Genomic DNA, 16898 nt, shown 5'->3' with positions numbered 1-16898 from the left:
TTGACTGTAATGTCTTCTCGCTAATAAGATTCATACATGAATTAAGGTCCTTGGGCAAGGCACTGGGAACCATTGGAACTAGTGAATGAGTCATCATCTTCGGAAGAGGAAAGGAGACACTGGAGAGAAAATTAAACAAAGGGTTCAAGGTTCAATTTTCTGACTGCACATTAGTTTTTGTTCTCGTTATTGTTTCCTTCAATATGTTGTTAACACTGTCGTTCCGCAACAGCTACTGTTAATTTATCCAGCTGAACAGGGGCAATTATAATATCTCAGTTTCTTCATCTCAATTGCCATGAGTTTCTATACTGAATAGAGGATGGAGCTTTGTTCAAAAGACATGATTGATCCGAGCTGCATATTTAAAGAAGAACCACTCCAGTTTCAGATGGACAGGATCAATCCAGGATTGGTGCAAAAATCAGTGGGTAAATCGCTCGGGGTATTTTAACTGTCCTGGTTTCTGCCAGCTGGGTAGAGTTTATGGGTGGCATTTTATGCCAATGGGATTTTCTGGTCCTGCCGAAGTCAATGGACTTTTGAATGGCCTGCCCCCACCACCACAGGCTCACAAAATTTCACCCATAGAATCAAAGAATGGTTACAACACAAATGGGGGCCATTTGACCCATCGTGTCTGTGCTAGCTCACTGCAGGAGCAACTCACTTAGCCCCACTCCCCTCCCTTTTCTCTGCAAATTCTTCCCCTTCAGATAATTATCCAATTCTCTTTTGAAGGCCCTTTTCAACACTCCTTTAAACTTCCTTGTACTCTATATCTCCTCCAGTTGACTTCAGTGAGATTAATAACTCCTACTGAAAGCCTGTAGGCAGCAGCTTGATATCACGATTCAGTAAAAAAATACATTGTACAGCCTGAAAATCAACAATTGTTTGTTGGCAACCCTGAGGAGGATTCATTCAAGACCAATTGCCTCCTTAATGATCTGTTAGAGACAATTTCGTTGACCAACAACCTTGTCTCATAGCTGGAGAGTACACAATATGACGTGGGTGATTTTGTATGTAGTATTCTGTTAGTCATAGAAACATACAAAAAAACATAGAAAATAGGAGCAGGAGTAGGCCATTCAGCCCTTCGAGCCTGCTCCGCCATTCATTATGATCATGGCTGATCATCCAACTCAGTAGCCTGCTCCCACTTTCTCCCCATATCCTTTGATCCCTTTTGCCCCAAGAGCTATATCTAACTCCTTCTTGAAAACATACAATGTTTTGGCCTCAACTACTTTCTATGGTAGCGAATTCCACAGGCTCACCACTCTCTGGGTGAAGAAATTTCTCCTCATCTCAGTCCTAAATGGTCTACCCCATATCCTCAGACTGTGACCCCTGGTTCTGGACTCCCCCACCATCGGGAACATCCTTCCTGTATCTACCCTGTCTAGTCCTGTTAGAATTTTATAGGTTTCTGTGAGATCCCCCCTCATTCTTCTGAACTCAGCGAATATAATCCTAACTGACTCAATCTCTCCTCATATGTCAGTCCCGCCATCCCAGGAATCAGTCGGGTAAACCTTCGCTGCACTCCCTCTATAGCAAGAACATCCTTCCTCAGATAAGGTCATTAAATTTCCTGCCTTTTTGACTTTTTGGTTGCTATCCAGGACTATAAATTATGTTCATCTGGAAAAAAAAATACTGATTATTGGGACTCATTGATCTAGTTTTGTTTCTCTGTGGACCATTTGATCTTTCCAAGTTACACAGTTGCTGGTGGATGGGAGTACTAAGATGCTTAATTGCACAATGCAATTGCAACATGTTTGTTCTTTTGCAGTCCTTTCAGACCTCTTTAATTTGTGTGTTTGGGACTTACCAGCATAAAAAGAAAGAAATATATATTGATGTGTAAGTTGGCATTGTTAATATAATCTGAGGAAAATGTAGTACTAGAATTACTAATATTATAGGAGTTTTTCCGCATGAATCTTCATTTCTTTATTTATTCAACTGGCTAATATTTATCCTTCAATCAACAGCATAGAAACAGATTACCTGGCCATCATCAGATTACTGTTCATAGAGCTTACTGTAGGCAAGTTGGCTGCTGCATTTCACACATTACAACAGTAACTACAATTCAAAAAGTTCTTCATTTGTTGTAAGTCCTTTGAGACGTCTGATGATCATGAAAAGTGCTCTAAAGATGCAAGTCTTTCTTTCTTTGTCACTTAACATAAATCCATGAATTTTAAAGTCTGTGGTGACAATCACCAAAGAAGAAAAGGTAGATCCAGAGTGCTGTTGCTTTCGTTTTGCGGCAATTTTGAGGCCATGTACTCGATGAACCTCAATGGCGCCAGCTAATGTTAGTGCAAGTTTTTGTTGATGAGACCTGTGCATAAAATGTACTGGGTGTGTAAAAAGCTCACGAAGGCCTATTATCCCTTTCATCTAAGGAACGTCACCGCCTGCCCCCCGCCCCCCAAAACTGCCACTGGAACACCTGAGCAGTACTTCAACTGATAGGAATCTATTTGGGCATCAACAAAGGCACATTGGAGAATGGGGGGCGGGGTGCGGTTTGGGGGATGGTGGCAGTGCTGGGGTGTGTCACTTCTTTGCTGCTGCTGTTTTAGGCCTTCAATGGTCACATTGAGCAATGAGACTTATGTCCATGGTAGTAGATTAGCATATAACATTTGGAAAGTAAAGGAAGATTTTTAGTCCCCAATGGGGTGAGCATAGAGGTAGACGGGCTTGAAATTTCAGACCACTGGCCAGCATGCCAGTTCCCCAGCTACATCCCACCCCCGGGTCATGGGGGTTAGCATCAGGGCTCCCCGCCCAAAAGTGGCAGGTAGCCAATTCAACTAATTAGTGGTTCATTATTAGAGGCCGATTGAAAATTTCCAATTAGTTTCCAGGTCCACGAAGACAGCAGGGAATGGCAAACGCCTGGAGGTGGCCTCCCTGTGGTACATCAGGGAGCCAGCGCTCCAGGTGGCTTAGAGGCCCTCCCTGCCAGCCTGGCTTCAGGTAGAGCCACATGCCACCCTTGGGGGAGGAATCCCCCCATTCCCCCTGAGCCCAACCTCCACCCCCACCCCTTCCACTAACCCCCCCACCCACCATGGCATCCTGCTGCTGAGCCCAACATCTATCGCTAATTGGCCAATTTGGGGAAAATCACAGATGAATGAGTGTTCCTCACACGTTGCTGGCTTCTGTTCACGGGTCAGGGTGCTGAAGCCTGTGGGGAAAATCTTACCCCTTATATGTTAATTCAACAGCTTTTTACTCACTGCTGGCAGCTGTTATTCTGGCCTTGACCTCTTGATACATCATGTGTTATGCACTCAGAGTGGCAAGAAAATTAACTGAGTTGGGTCTGTGTGTTGAGGCATAGTTAACACTTTAGGTGCCAGGACCTCAGAGTCCGCAGTCCCTGGGGTAGTATTGCTGGAATCACATTAATGGCCACCTATATGTTAATTTTCAAGGATTTTATCAGAATTTATTTATTCTGCCTCATGAGACAGATGATCTGTCTTGGAGAAGAGCCTGAAGACCTCCATTCCATCATGACAACCTTTTGGGAATGGTGACTGGCTGTAATGTTACTCGACAGGACAAGGAAGTAAAACATCTACTCTGAGAAAAGATGTTGCAAAAGGCTGGTTTCTCAGAATGCTCTTGTGACAGTAAGCTAATTGACTGCATGTGACTAGTGGTATTCTGCAAGGATCTGCTTTGAGGCCTCAACTTTCCACTGTATTTATTAATGGTTTAGATGATGGGTTAAAAAGTGACATATCCACATTTGCCAATGACACAAAGATAGGCAACACTGTAAACAGTGCAGACAGAAGCATAAAATTACAAAGACACAATGATAGGTTCAGTCAATGGGCAAAACTGTGGCAAATGGATTTCAATATATGCAAATGTGAAATCATCTACTTTGGACCTAAAAAGAATAAGGACAGGTTACTTTCTTAATAGGGAGAGGCTAGAAACAGTGGAGATCCAAAGGGATTTGGAGGCCTAGGTACATGTCATGAAGAGGTACAGGGAAAAATCAAAAAGGCTACTGGAATGCTGACCTTTATATCTAGAGTTATAGGATACAAGAGGGTATAAGCCATGTTTCAGCAATATAAAACTCTGGTTAGATGAAACCTAGAGTTGCTGTAAGCAGTTCTGGGCGCCACACCTTGGGAAGGATATGTTGACCTTTGAAGGAGTGCAGTGTAGATTTATTAGAATGGTACCCCAATCCCAAGAGTTAAATGATGAGACACAAGCTAGGGTTGTATTCCCTGGAATTTAGAAAGTTAAGGAGTGATTTAGTCGATGTTTTTAAGATATTAGGAGAAACAGATAGCTTAGATTTGGAGAGTCAAAGACGAGAGTCTAAAGATTAGGGCCAGACCTTTCAGTAGTGAAAATAGGAAATATTTCTTCACGAAAAGTTTCTTTTTATTCTTTCATGAGATGTGAGTGTCACTGGCAAGGCCAGCATTTGTTGTCCATTTTCTAACTTCCCTTGAAAGGTGTGGAAGCCGCCTTCTTGAAATGCTGTCATTCGTGTGGTGTAGGTACACTCATGGTGCTGGTAGGCAGGAAGTTCCAGGATTTTGATCCAGTGACAGTGAAGAAAAGGTGATAAAGTTCCAAGTCAGGATGGTGAGTGGCTTGGAGGGTAACTTGCAGATGGTGGTGTTCCCATGTGTCTGCTGCCCTTGTTCTTTTAGGTGGTAGAGGTCGCGGGTTTGGAAGGTGCTGTCTAAGGAGCTTTGAGTAGTTGTGCTTTGCATCTTGGAGGTGCCACATGCTGCTACCACTGCACCTCAGTGGTACAGGGAGTGAATGTTTAGGTTGGGGATGGGGTGCTGATCGAGTGGACTGCTTTGTCCTGTATGGTGTCACTTTTCTTATGCACTGTTGGAGCTGGACTCATTCAGGCGTGAAGAGTATTCCATCACACAGGGTCAATGAAATTGGAACTCTCTTCCACAAATGGAATTGATTCCAGATCAATTTTAAATTTTAAATCTGAGATTGATGGATCTTTATTGTCCAAAAGTATTAACGGATCCAGAACGTAGGCAGATATATGGAATGGGGCCACATATCAGCCATGATCTGATTGAATAGTGGAACAGGCTTGAGGGGCTAAATGGCCTCTCCCTGTTCTGATGTTCCTATGTTATAGGAATAATTATATTCTAATTGACTTATTGTCCTTCGACCAGTCCTTGTTCATCTTTCACTGTGCATTTTTACATCACTTTCCTGTAGCTGTATTCTCCTTCAGAGCTTCTAATGTCAGTGTGGTTCTACAAATAGATCAGAACTATTTGCTATTAAGCAAGGGAGTTACATTTTCTCCAAGGAGGTTCTCTGCTGAGCTGAGGACAGAGGAATCTAAATTCATCAATATATTAGTCTTATGCAGTATAAAAGCTGATGCTTTTTTCCTATTTTTGTCCATTATGTCTTTCACCAAAAAGGACATGAATGAACCTGCTGCATTGTTTCTCTGAGCTCAGCTGTTCTGTTGATCTTTACCCTTCACATTTTAGGGCCATATGTTCACTGTAATATGCTCTTCTCCTGAAAGGAGTAAATGGGCAGCCTAGGATCATGCAGTTGTTAGATGGAATCTATTGTTTATTTTAAATGGGTGTTGTCTATTAATATGGAACACATTGGTCCACTGAAGTATTACACTGGACCAATTGATAAAAAGGCAATGGTACTATACAGCAGAATAATACAACACTTGGAGTGACTTATGTTAACAGGATCCAAGCTGGTTGATGAAGCAGAAACCAAGACAAAGAGCTTTTCTTTATCAAGAGAGTTTATTGACTTGTTTAGTCTCACAGCTCTCCTCTCACAGAACCCAGTGTCCCAGCTATCCCCTATTTATACTCTATTAGTAAAATAAAGATCAGTAAAATCAACAAAAATCAATAAATGAGAAGGGGTGGCAGCCCCTGGTGGGGCATTGTAACTAAAGCAAAAACATGAATGGAAACTTAACTAATTAAACTAAAATATCATTCCCGGGAGTGATGATGACTCATCCCCTGTTTAAACACTCTTTTGTAAAACAAAATCAATAAATTAAACTAAAAATCAATAAATCAGGGTGGGTGACAGTCCCTGGTGGGCACTGTAACTAAAACAAAAACGTAAAAAGAAACTTACAAAATCAAATCAAAATTTCATTTCCGGGGATGCACCCCACCCCCATCAGTGCCCACTGATCGCGGAAGTGCCTCGAGTGTACTGGTGGACACTGTGTGCTCCCTCTCCAGGGCCTCCTGGCCACGAACATAGCCATGGAAGAGAGGCAGGCAGTTGGGCAGGATGAATCCCCTATTTATAGAACAAAATTAATAAATTAAACTAAAATCAATAAATCACTAGGGGAAAACAACCCCTGTTGGGGGCACTGTAATTAAAACAAAACTTCAAAGGAAACTTACAAAATCAAATTAAAATATCATTACTGGGCATGATGATGCACCCCAGCACCCACAGTGCCCACTTGTCAAAGGAGGCCTCTAGTGTACCAGTGGACACCGCGTGCTCCCTTTCCAAGACCACACAGTGGTGAACATAGCTGCGGAAGAGGGGCAGACAATCGGGCCAGATGAATTCCTTGTTTATTTGTGCTCAAAGACATTTAATACCCATCACCTGTTTCTCTTAACCTTAATAACGTAATTGACATTAACCAACCTTAACAAGGTGATTGATAAGACATTGACAAATATATTATTTAGTTTGAGACTGCTATGGTCAGTGCATTTAATGTTATTGTTTTGTGGTTTTCAACAGTTTTTATGCTAGGATATTTCACATAGAACTAATTGAAGTATAAGGATAACTTCAAGTTCCCAATTTAAAAAAAAAGGCATCAACATTATTGATAATTTTAGCTGGGTTACATGTTGTGCCACTTTTTTCCATTTTTAAATGATCATTTAATGAAGGTTTCAGCTTCCCTTGTCTTGTCCATTTTTTTTGATTACCTCTTGTGTTTGTTGATTTGCTTCAAGGCCTCCACTAATAATGCACTCCAGCATAATGTGAGGCATGAGAAACTGGCCCAGTGGTAATGTTGTCTCTGATTTCTCCTCCAACTTGCTGGGAGGTACCTGGTTTCTTGTCAGCCCCTCTGTACAGCTGATCAGAAACTCAGTAGAGTGGGGATCTAATCTGGATGGTATACTGCTGGCGCTTTCTCTAACAAGCCTGAGCTTGCCACCCGAGTCATACAACCTTTACTTCTACCAGAATTGCCATAACAAAGCCCTTTAGAGTGCAGACTCCTATAGTAGTGGGGTCTGCTAGCCAGACTGAAAGCTATATGTGCTAATGTATAGTACCATCTGCCATTATAAACGTTGTCCACATTGAGTAACCTGCACCTCACTGGTGCTTATTCTTATACAATGTGAGGCCAGTTAGGGAAAATATGAAACATTTCAGTAGCTCAATGATAATTTGTCCACACAATTATTTTTAGAATTGGGCAACATGGTACAGAATGGTTAAGTTCTCTGACGACTATTTCACAACAAACTATTGTCTGTTAGTTAGATTGTTCAGATTCCATCAATGCATGCTTCAAGTGATATTTGAATAAGCTTGAATGTTTTATAATCTTCTAGGTGGCTGTAGGAAATTGTGGCTGCTTTAGGGTAATTGGGGTAGAAACTGGAAAGTGTCTTTTCAATTGCACCCCAGTACGAGTCAGTGGGAGTGAAGGAGCCAAAATGGGAGAATATTAAGTGTAAAGTCATCAATTTAGGAAAGGAGAGTTACTATGTTAGATTCACTTTACATGGTAGCTCTTTTACTTCATGATGTAAGAAAGTGGTGATCGTATTACTCTAGACACCTTAACACAAAGGAATAATACAGGCCCACAAACAATGACCTCTTGTATATAAGATTGTTTTTTATTATGAATTGTTAAGCATTTGCCTACATTAAAAATACAATATATAGAAGGCAAAGATTTAAAGTCTCCTGCAAAGTGTATATTCATAAACACTGTTGTTGTATTGAAAAATTGTAAGCTAAATAGCAATTCTGTTTTTCTATATGTTTATTACATACAGATATTACATATATGCTCCTTGCTTCATGCTGATCTCCAGGATACAGTCATATACTTTACCATATACATGTTATCCATTTATCAATTTGCATTCAGAATCAAATTGACAATTGGTGGAAATGTACATTTTGGAAATTTAGATTTTGCTGCAAAATACTTTTTAGAAAAATGGAACAGCCATTTTGCAACATTTGCTTTGCATTCAAACTTGCATTGAAATAACATCATTACAATGATCCATAAAGCTAAGCTAATTTTAACCAGGAATCTGTGAGATGCAAAGAGGTATCAAAGCACATTGGATCACTGCAAATCAGTGTTGTGCATTGACTAAAAAAATGGACAATGAAACACATGCTGTGGAATAGTAAAGACCATTGAAACAAATAGTATAAATGTGACAAATAGCCAATTGGGTATGTTTGTGTCGAGAGGAGGGATTGTGGCATATGGTGAGAGGGCAGCAATGTCTAGGTTGACCTATGGAGATGGGTCAGGCATGTTAAATATAATGGTCTTTTCCAATCCCTTAAAAGTCTTCTGGAGTTACACTGTTTCCGAGAGTCAAAAAACATTTAGATCTGAGACAAATTGTGGTGCATTTTTCAAGTATGATGTTTGGAACATGTTTACTATTTACAAGTAGCAAAATATATAATTCCAAAATGTTTGAGCTGCCCACTTCCAAATAAAAAAATGGGAGACTGTCTGTCCATGGAATCCAAGTTAAACCAATATTTGGAATATCAGCCTTGAAACCATATTGCACAATATTAACTACAAGGATTTAATGCGTTTGTGTGAAAATCCTTCGCCTGTTATTTGAAGAGAGAAAATAACTCATACACCTTAAACAAATTAACTAATCTGTTGAACTAGCAGACAACAGAATTTCATACAAACACATTAAGAATTAATATGCTAATATCATGCAGTATAATTCCAATTTTTTTTCTCATATTGTCTGCTAAAACATTACTTATGGTGTTACGCATGGACAGTAAAGACCAAGTATGACCTTCATGGAAAGCAGGATTAATGAGCAGGGGGTAATTGAATCAAGGTGCACAGCCGTAATTTAGTTGTCATTTTAAAGTTATATATTGTGTCTTTATTTTTATAATAAATTCCTCTGCTCACATTTATAGTGTGCACTGCCAAGGTAAACTTGTCATGCTGTAATTAGACCTTCCTGCCAGAGGTGATGCCACATAACTTCTACTGGCAGGAAGATGTCATTACAACAGCTATTATTAAGTGTGCACAAGAGGAATTTATAATGGCAAAAAGTTAACAGTATGTGCAGATATAAGATCTTTAATATATTCTAGATAGATGCAAAAATAACCTTGTATATTACTGAATGTAATTAAAAAACTGTGGTGTAGGATTTCTGCTTGTAAAATTGTCTGAAGAAATATAAGTTTAAAAGTACTTGGGTATGGTGCAAAATCTCCTTTGCAGAAATCAAAAGGTTACTTCCACAAATCATCAACTAACTTCTATGATTTATAAGTAACTGCTACAGGAAATTGATATAATTATGTATATAAATTTTTTTAATGAATTATTATTATACAGTAGTGATGCAGTTTTAATGCCTGTAACATGCAATGCATTACACCTTTGCCTATTACTATGGTTACTGTGTATAAAAGCAAATTAAACAAAACTGCGAAGGTAAGATATGCCATCTAATTGATATGCCAGCTGTGTGATGAATGCAGAACATGTTTCACTTTATATAGACAAAAGCATTGACGCCATACAAGGTCTCTCGTTCTCGCTCGTTGGCAAGAGCAACATTCCGTTCTACTTTTAACAAGTTCCATTGCCATAGCAATATGATGCACAATAATCTTCTGAATCATTCTGAATTCGCTGGCTTTCTTTTCACATCCTGATGCATCAAGTCTACTCCTTCTTTGTAACAAAATTAATTTAGCCTTTGCCCTGGCCTGTGTTGTATCAGACAATGCTTTGTCCATACTTTCAGCTGTTACCATAAGCTATTGTCATTTAAAATCAGGTTAGAAAGGCTTTGAGTTACATTATATCCTGCATTACTGCTCGATGATTTAGTTCTTGATGGCAATGGTGTACTACACCTCATCATATCTGTTGCCAACTAGAAAACAAGGCAAATAACATCTCATTTTGCACTAAGGTTGACGAATATTTATGAGTTTGTAATTGAAAAAGCTGGCCAGAACATAATCATGTTTCTCGGGAAAATTAATCAATAAAATAAGATTATGAATTCCAAAAGAAAATATGGTTGACAGAGTCATAGAGTCATACAGCACAGAAACAGGCCCTTCGGCCCATCATCTCCGTGCCGGCCATCAAGCACCCATCTATTCTAATCCCATAATAATCTGTATTACTCTGCATAATAATTGAAAAAAATCTCATTACCTTTAAAATCTTTAATAATATACAAGCTTCTCCACAAAAATAAAAGTACAAATTGTAAGAATCCTCATGATTACAACTTTCATATCAGTTTGGAAAGCAAGCATTAATTTTGCTGATTTATTTCTCATCTCTGAAAATAAGATTGATTCTCCTCATGTAGGATTATTATTTAATACGTTTATAATTTAGATTAAAAAGCCATAAGTGTACTTTTAGATAGTTGTTTCTTCAAACTGAAATGATTTGGAAATGGAATCCTGTTTAGTATTTTAATGGAGCTGGTGACACAAAACTTGCTTTTTCTGATCAAAGCAATGCTTACTGGTAACAAGTTGGAATAACTAAAACCAGGGGATTACCATGTTGCACAACACTCATTTCTTAATTTATTCATACTTTACAATCAACTATTCCCAAAACTTTTTACTCCTCCATTCTGGTTTATTTGCTTTAGCCAACTAGCAAGAGTCTCATGACGTCACTTCCAATAAACAAAGTCATTACTCAATTCCTCTTTTCTGAAGCAGAAGGAGTTCGGTCTCTTCTGAATCTCTATCTTCCTCCAATGATTCTTCAGGGATTTCTTCAATAAGAAGATCAGTGTTGTCTTCATTTTCTGTCATGTGGTCCTCGCCCTGACCTTCCATCATCTCCACCTCCTGTACCACCACATCCCCATCTCTCATCTTCTTAACCCAAAATGTAAATGGTGGAATTCTGTAGACGGTTGTCCGACACCTTGCCGTTTTCTGATGACCTGGTGTGAAGGACTTCTTCAGCTTTGCTCTTGAGTCCTTCATCTTGTCTCTCCTTTCTTGTGTCACTATCTTGTTGCCGAGCTTGTTAATTTTCTTTTCAAATGTGTGCTTCGTCTTTTGCAGGTTTTCCCTTGTTGCTTGTCTGGTCTTCTCCATGTTCTCCCTTGTTCTCAGTCGGGTCTTCTGTAGATTTTCCCTTGTCCTTTGCTTAGCCTTTTCCACGGTCTCCTTGGAGAATGCCTTCTTGAAGTCATCCATACGCCTCATGCTACTCCTTTTCAGGCGGACTGCTGTTGTTTCCTCTTCAATGACTTCGAGTTCCACCTCTTCATCAGAGGAGAGTGAGATCGTTTCACCCTCAGGGTGGTTCTCATTGGTCACAAGTTCTCTTCCTTCGGCACTTTCCTCTGGTGCTTTCATGTGCTCTTTTACAGATCTGCTAAGGCTCAGTTTTGCAGGTATAGGTGTATCATCCTGAAAGATACAAAATACAATATTATAGCAAAGGAAGTTTCTTTGACAAAAATCCTATAAAAGCTATTCAGTTTTAATATTTGACAACATTTTGCCCAAGTTAGCTCAAAGGTTTTCGCTGGTAGTGAAATCCTACTAACTATCAACAAGATATGGTCCGATGAATTATGATATTTTGTCTTCTAGCTTTCCAGCCTGCACACTGTTACAATCCTGTTAGGCACCATTAATGTTTGAAGAGAAATATGAACACCCAATAATTAACTGACAGGACTCTGCCAGGATAGGCTGAACAGGCTGGGCTTGTTTCCGCTGGAGTTTAGAAGGCTTAGGGGTGACTTGATTGAAGTATATATGACACTGAACGGTCTTGACAAAGTGGATATGGAAATAATGTTTCCGCTTGTGGGTGAGTCCAGAACTAGGGGGCGACTGTTTTAAAATTAAGGGGTGTTCTTTTAGGACAGGGGTGAGGAGCAATATTTTTTCTCAGAGGGTTGTACGACTTTTTAACTCTCTACCTTAGAAGGCAGTGGAGGCAGGGTCATTGAATATCTTTAAGGTGGAGGTAGATAGATTCTTGTTAGGCAAGGGGGTGAAAAGGGCAGATGGGAATATGGAATTAGAAATACAAACAGATCAGCCATGATCTAATTGAATGGCGGAGCAGGTTCGAGGGACCAACTGGCCTACTTCTGCTCTCATTTCGTATATAAAAGATTTCACATTTTTAAAGAGAAACAAAAAGAATTAAACTAAGTAAGCACAATTAACTTAAGACTATAACTTAAATACTTATGCTATAAACTCAGTTCTACTTTTTACTTCCTCCAAGAGTTTTCTTATCTTATGAAATCTTGAAGGTTTATTCACTTTCCCTGGGACAAACCCAAAGGTATGCCACAGTCCTCTGGAATTTACTTTAATTTTCCTTAATATTCTAGCTATTCCTCGAGGTACAATTTTCATGGGGATTCTTCCAATAGCTTTTGGCTGAGCAACATTTCAGTTTTCTTTCAGGACCTTGCGACTTCAGCTCCTTGTTCTGGCTTTGGGCATACAAAGATTGCTTTTCTTTCCCAGTTTTCTTCCACAGCTTCTGTACAGCTCTTTCTAGGCTCACTATTCAAACTGATTGCATTCTGCCTCAAGACTCTATGAGGACCACTGTAGATTTATCCCACTAGCTGTAAGCATGATTTGGGATGATTCAAGCAGAAATTCAAACAGATTGTTTTACTTTCAAACAACTCTTTGATTCTGCAACCCATATGAATACTTTATATTGCTAATGGAGCTTTTTGACTTTCTTTCCCAGAATTGTGAGCTTTTAGTTTCTTCTATGGAGAGAATGATAGACATCCAGGCTCTTCCAAGAGGTTCAGAAATGGGCCACCTCCTTTTCAATGTTTACACTTCTAACTCTGATCTTCAGATAAACATAGGTTATCTTTTAGTTGCAATTAACTTCAAGCTTGTTTGAATTGCATTTACTTCAGGGTTGCTTATCAGTTTCTCAATCAGATGCCCCTATTTTTCTACAGTTAAAACTTTAATTCCTAAAACTAGAAGTTATATTCTAAAACATATGACTTATGAACCAGATTTTCACAGCAATGCTATGATTGCTTTTGTTTGTTCTTGTAGCCAAGGCAAAGAGGAGAACATGAACAGGCAGTGTACTTGGAGATAGAGAGAGTGAGATGCTTTGGCCATTCATACTGTAGAAGTGAAGAGAGTTCAGTTTCAGTTCCAATGCCAGATTGTCTCACTAACATGGTGTACAATGACCCCAACAATTTCAGTCTTATGTAAGAACAAGCTACCCCATCACTCTCCTGACATATTCTGCACTTTGTCAGGTTTGTTGAGCTTGCTTCCAATGGTGCAAAGTGCAGCAGAGTGTTTGTGGTGAAAGGTGAATCTCTATTATAGTGAAACAACACAACTCAGTTTCTCCTTAGGCCTCTAGCATCACAAAAACTAGTTTCCAGCCAAGGTGAATGACTCCAAATGACATTAAAAAACAGCTGGGTGCACTGGACACAGCACATAGTAAAGACTAGGGGTTCTGACAACAACCAGCCACAGTGCTGAAGACTTGTGCTCCAGAACGAGTCAAGCTTGACTCAAATGGTTCCAGTACAGCTACAATATTGGCTTCTATCCAACAAAATGGAACATTGCACAAGTATGTCCTGTCCACAAAAAAAACCACACACAAAAAATGGACAAGGGCAACAGGTGCTTGGGAATACCGTCACCTTGTAGTTCTTCACCATGTCGCACCGCCCTTACTTGGAAAAAAAAACCACTGTGTTTCATTGTCACTGGGTTAAAATCCTGGAACTCCCTCTCCCACAGTTCAGTGGCTATCCCTTCTCCATAAGGACCGCAGCAATTCAGGAAGGCCACTCACCACAACCATCTCAAGAGCAATTAGGGATGGGCAACAAATACTGACCTTGCCAGTGACACCCACATCCCATGAATGTATAAGTAAAAATACATCCCTTTTAATTACTGCCTAAATTGTGTCATTTTGTCTGGTAATTTGACTTTGTGAATCAGCAGGGTAACATGCTCACAGGGAAAACAATTACAGTTTAAACATAAGGAACAGTGAGCTCTTCAGTGTAACTCCAACGGGGGTGCTGTTTATCAGCTGAGGTATTAAACTGAGATCCTGATCCTCTCAGGTGGATCTAAAATGTGCCATGACAGCTTTCAAAGAAGGGAAGTGCAGTTCTTCAGGTTTCATAGTCAATATTTATCTCTCATCCAGCACCACACCAATAGATTATCTGGTCATTATCCCATTGGAGAAACTCACTGTGTATAATTTGGCTGTATCTTGCAGAAAATGAAAATTTTTGCAGTTGGGTCCATTTTTGGGTCCTGACACCTCTTGTAGGAGTGGCGGGACTTCAGGAATGATCTCATGGAGCTGGTCACTGATGAATGTGCCTCAGGGGTCACCGTCCAATTAGGGAAGGTGGGAAGGCTGAGGATGAAGGAGGGTCAATCAGTGCCTGCAATATGACAGTGGCTGACATCTTCATGGTTACAACAGTGAGAGTGCTGCTGAAGACTCTGGGACACAAGGGGGAGAGCAACACGATGAAAGGGGGATGGGGTTGCTGGTGCCAGAAGGCTTCCCTTTATCCCAAGCACCCTCTATGTCAGCACTGTCCATGTGAAATTGCTTCTATAGCAGGCCTGTGCCCATGAATGATCACTGTCTTGTCATTTTTGCAAAGAAGATATCAGATTGGTTTCAACCTTAAACATTTAGAAAACTTTTAACTTAAAAATTCAAATGGCTGGTGAAGATGCCTTACCTAGTCTGGTCTACATGTGACTCCAGACCCACAACCTCACAGCAATGTGGTTGACTCTTAAATGGCCTGACAAGCCACTCAGTTGTACAAAGTCACAAAAAAGGAAAGGAATAAAACCGGACTGGCATTGGAAATGACGACGGCAATCTCAGCCTTGTTGACCCTTCAAAGTCCTCCTCAGTAATATATGGGGGCTAGTGCCAAAATTGGGAGAGCCATCTCACAGACCAGTCAGCCTGACATAGTCATTCTCACGGAATCATACCTGACAGATAATGTCCCAGACACCATCACCATCCCTGCGTCTATCCTGGGACAGGCCCAGCAGAGGTGGAGGCACAGTGGTATACAGTCGGGAGTGAGTTGCCCTGGGAGTCCTCAATGTCAAATATGGGCAAGGAAAGCTCTTGCTGATTACCACGTGCTGCCCTCTCTCAGCTGATGACACTTGGATTAAGCAGTGAGGGTGGCAAGGGCACAGAATGTACTCTGGGTGAGGGACTTCAATGTCCATCACCAAGAGTCGCTCAGTAGCACCACTACTGACCGAGTTGGCTGAGTCCTAAAGGACAATAGCTGCTAGGCTGGGTCTGCGGCAGGTGGTGACAGAACCAACAAGAGGGAAAAGCATACTTCACCTCATCCTCACCAGCCTGCCTGCCACAGATGCATCTGTCCATGACAGTATCGGTAGGAGTGACCACCACACAGTCATTGTGGAGATGAAGTCCCACCTTCACATTGAGGATACCCTCCATCGTGTTGTGTGGCACTACCACCGTGCTAAATGGGATAGATTTCAAACAGATCTAGCAACTCAAGACTGTGGGCCATCAGCAGCAGCAGAATCGTACTCGAACACAATCATGGCCTGGCATATCCCCCAGTCTACCATTACCATCAAGCCAGTCTTCAGCCAATTTAATTCACTCCACGTGATATCATGACATGACTGAAGGCACTGGATACTGCAAAGGCTACCGGCCCTGACAACATTCCGGCAATAGTACTGAAGGCTTGTGCTCCAGAACTTGCCGTGCCCCTAGCCAAGCTGTTCCAGTACAGCCACAACAGTGGCATCTACCCGGCAATGTGGAAAATTGCCCAGGTATGTCATGTACACAAAAAGGAGGACAAATCCAACCCGGCCAATTACCACCCCATCAGTAAAGTAATGGAAAGAAACTTAGCTATAACCTGCTCACTGATGCCCAGTTTGGGTTCCGCCAGCTTCTGACCTCATTACAGTCTTGGTTCAAACATGGACAAAAGAGCTGAAATCATGAGGTGAGGTGAGAGTGACTGCCCTTGACATCAAGGCCACATTTGACCGAGTGTGGCATCAAGGAGCCCTAGCAAAACTGGAGTCAATGGGAATCAGGGGGAAAACTCTCCACTGGTTGGAGTCAAACCCAGCACAAAGGAAGATGGTTGTGCTTGTTGGAGGCCAATCATCTCAGCTCCTGGACATCACTGCAGGAGTTCCTCAGGGTAGTGTCCTAGGCCCGGCCATCTCCAGCTGCTTCATCAATGACCTTCCTTCCATCATAAGGTCAGAAGTGGGGATGTTCGCTGATGATTGCACAATGTTCAACACCATTTGCGACTCCTCAGATACTGAAGCAGTCCATGTCCAAATGCAGCAAAACCTGGACAGTATCCAAGCTTGGGCTGACAAGTGGCAAGTAACATTTGCGCCACACAAGTATCAGGCAATGACCATCTCCAACAAGTGAGAATACAATCATCACCCCTTGATGTTCAATGGCATTACCATCACTGAATCCCCCACTATCA

General features: G+C 40.9%; 1 protein-coding gene across 1 annotated transcript in view; it reads right to left on the bottom strand.

The window, feature by feature from the left end:
- Positions 1-10524: 10524 nt before the first annotated feature.
- cavin1b (caveolae associated protein 1b) overlaps positions 10525-16898 on the bottom strand; it is a 74866-nt gene continuing 68492 nt past the window's right edge. Inside the window, exon 2 of the mRNA XM_078529223.1 lies at positions 10525-11760. Coding sequence (XP_078385349.1) covers positions 11029-11760 — 732 coding nt within the window. The 3' untranslated portion in view covers positions 10525-11028. The remainder of the gene's footprint in view (positions 11761-16898) is intronic.

This window comes from Cetorhinus maximus, chromosome 25 (assembly GCF_964194155.1).
Source record: "Cetorhinus maximus chromosome 25, sCetMax3.hap1.1, whole genome shotgun sequence".
Taxonomy (NCBI): Eukaryota; Metazoa; Chordata; class Chondrichthyes; order Lamniformes; family Cetorhinidae; genus Cetorhinus; species Cetorhinus maximus.
This window is presented reverse-complemented; position numbering and strand designations above follow the sequence as displayed.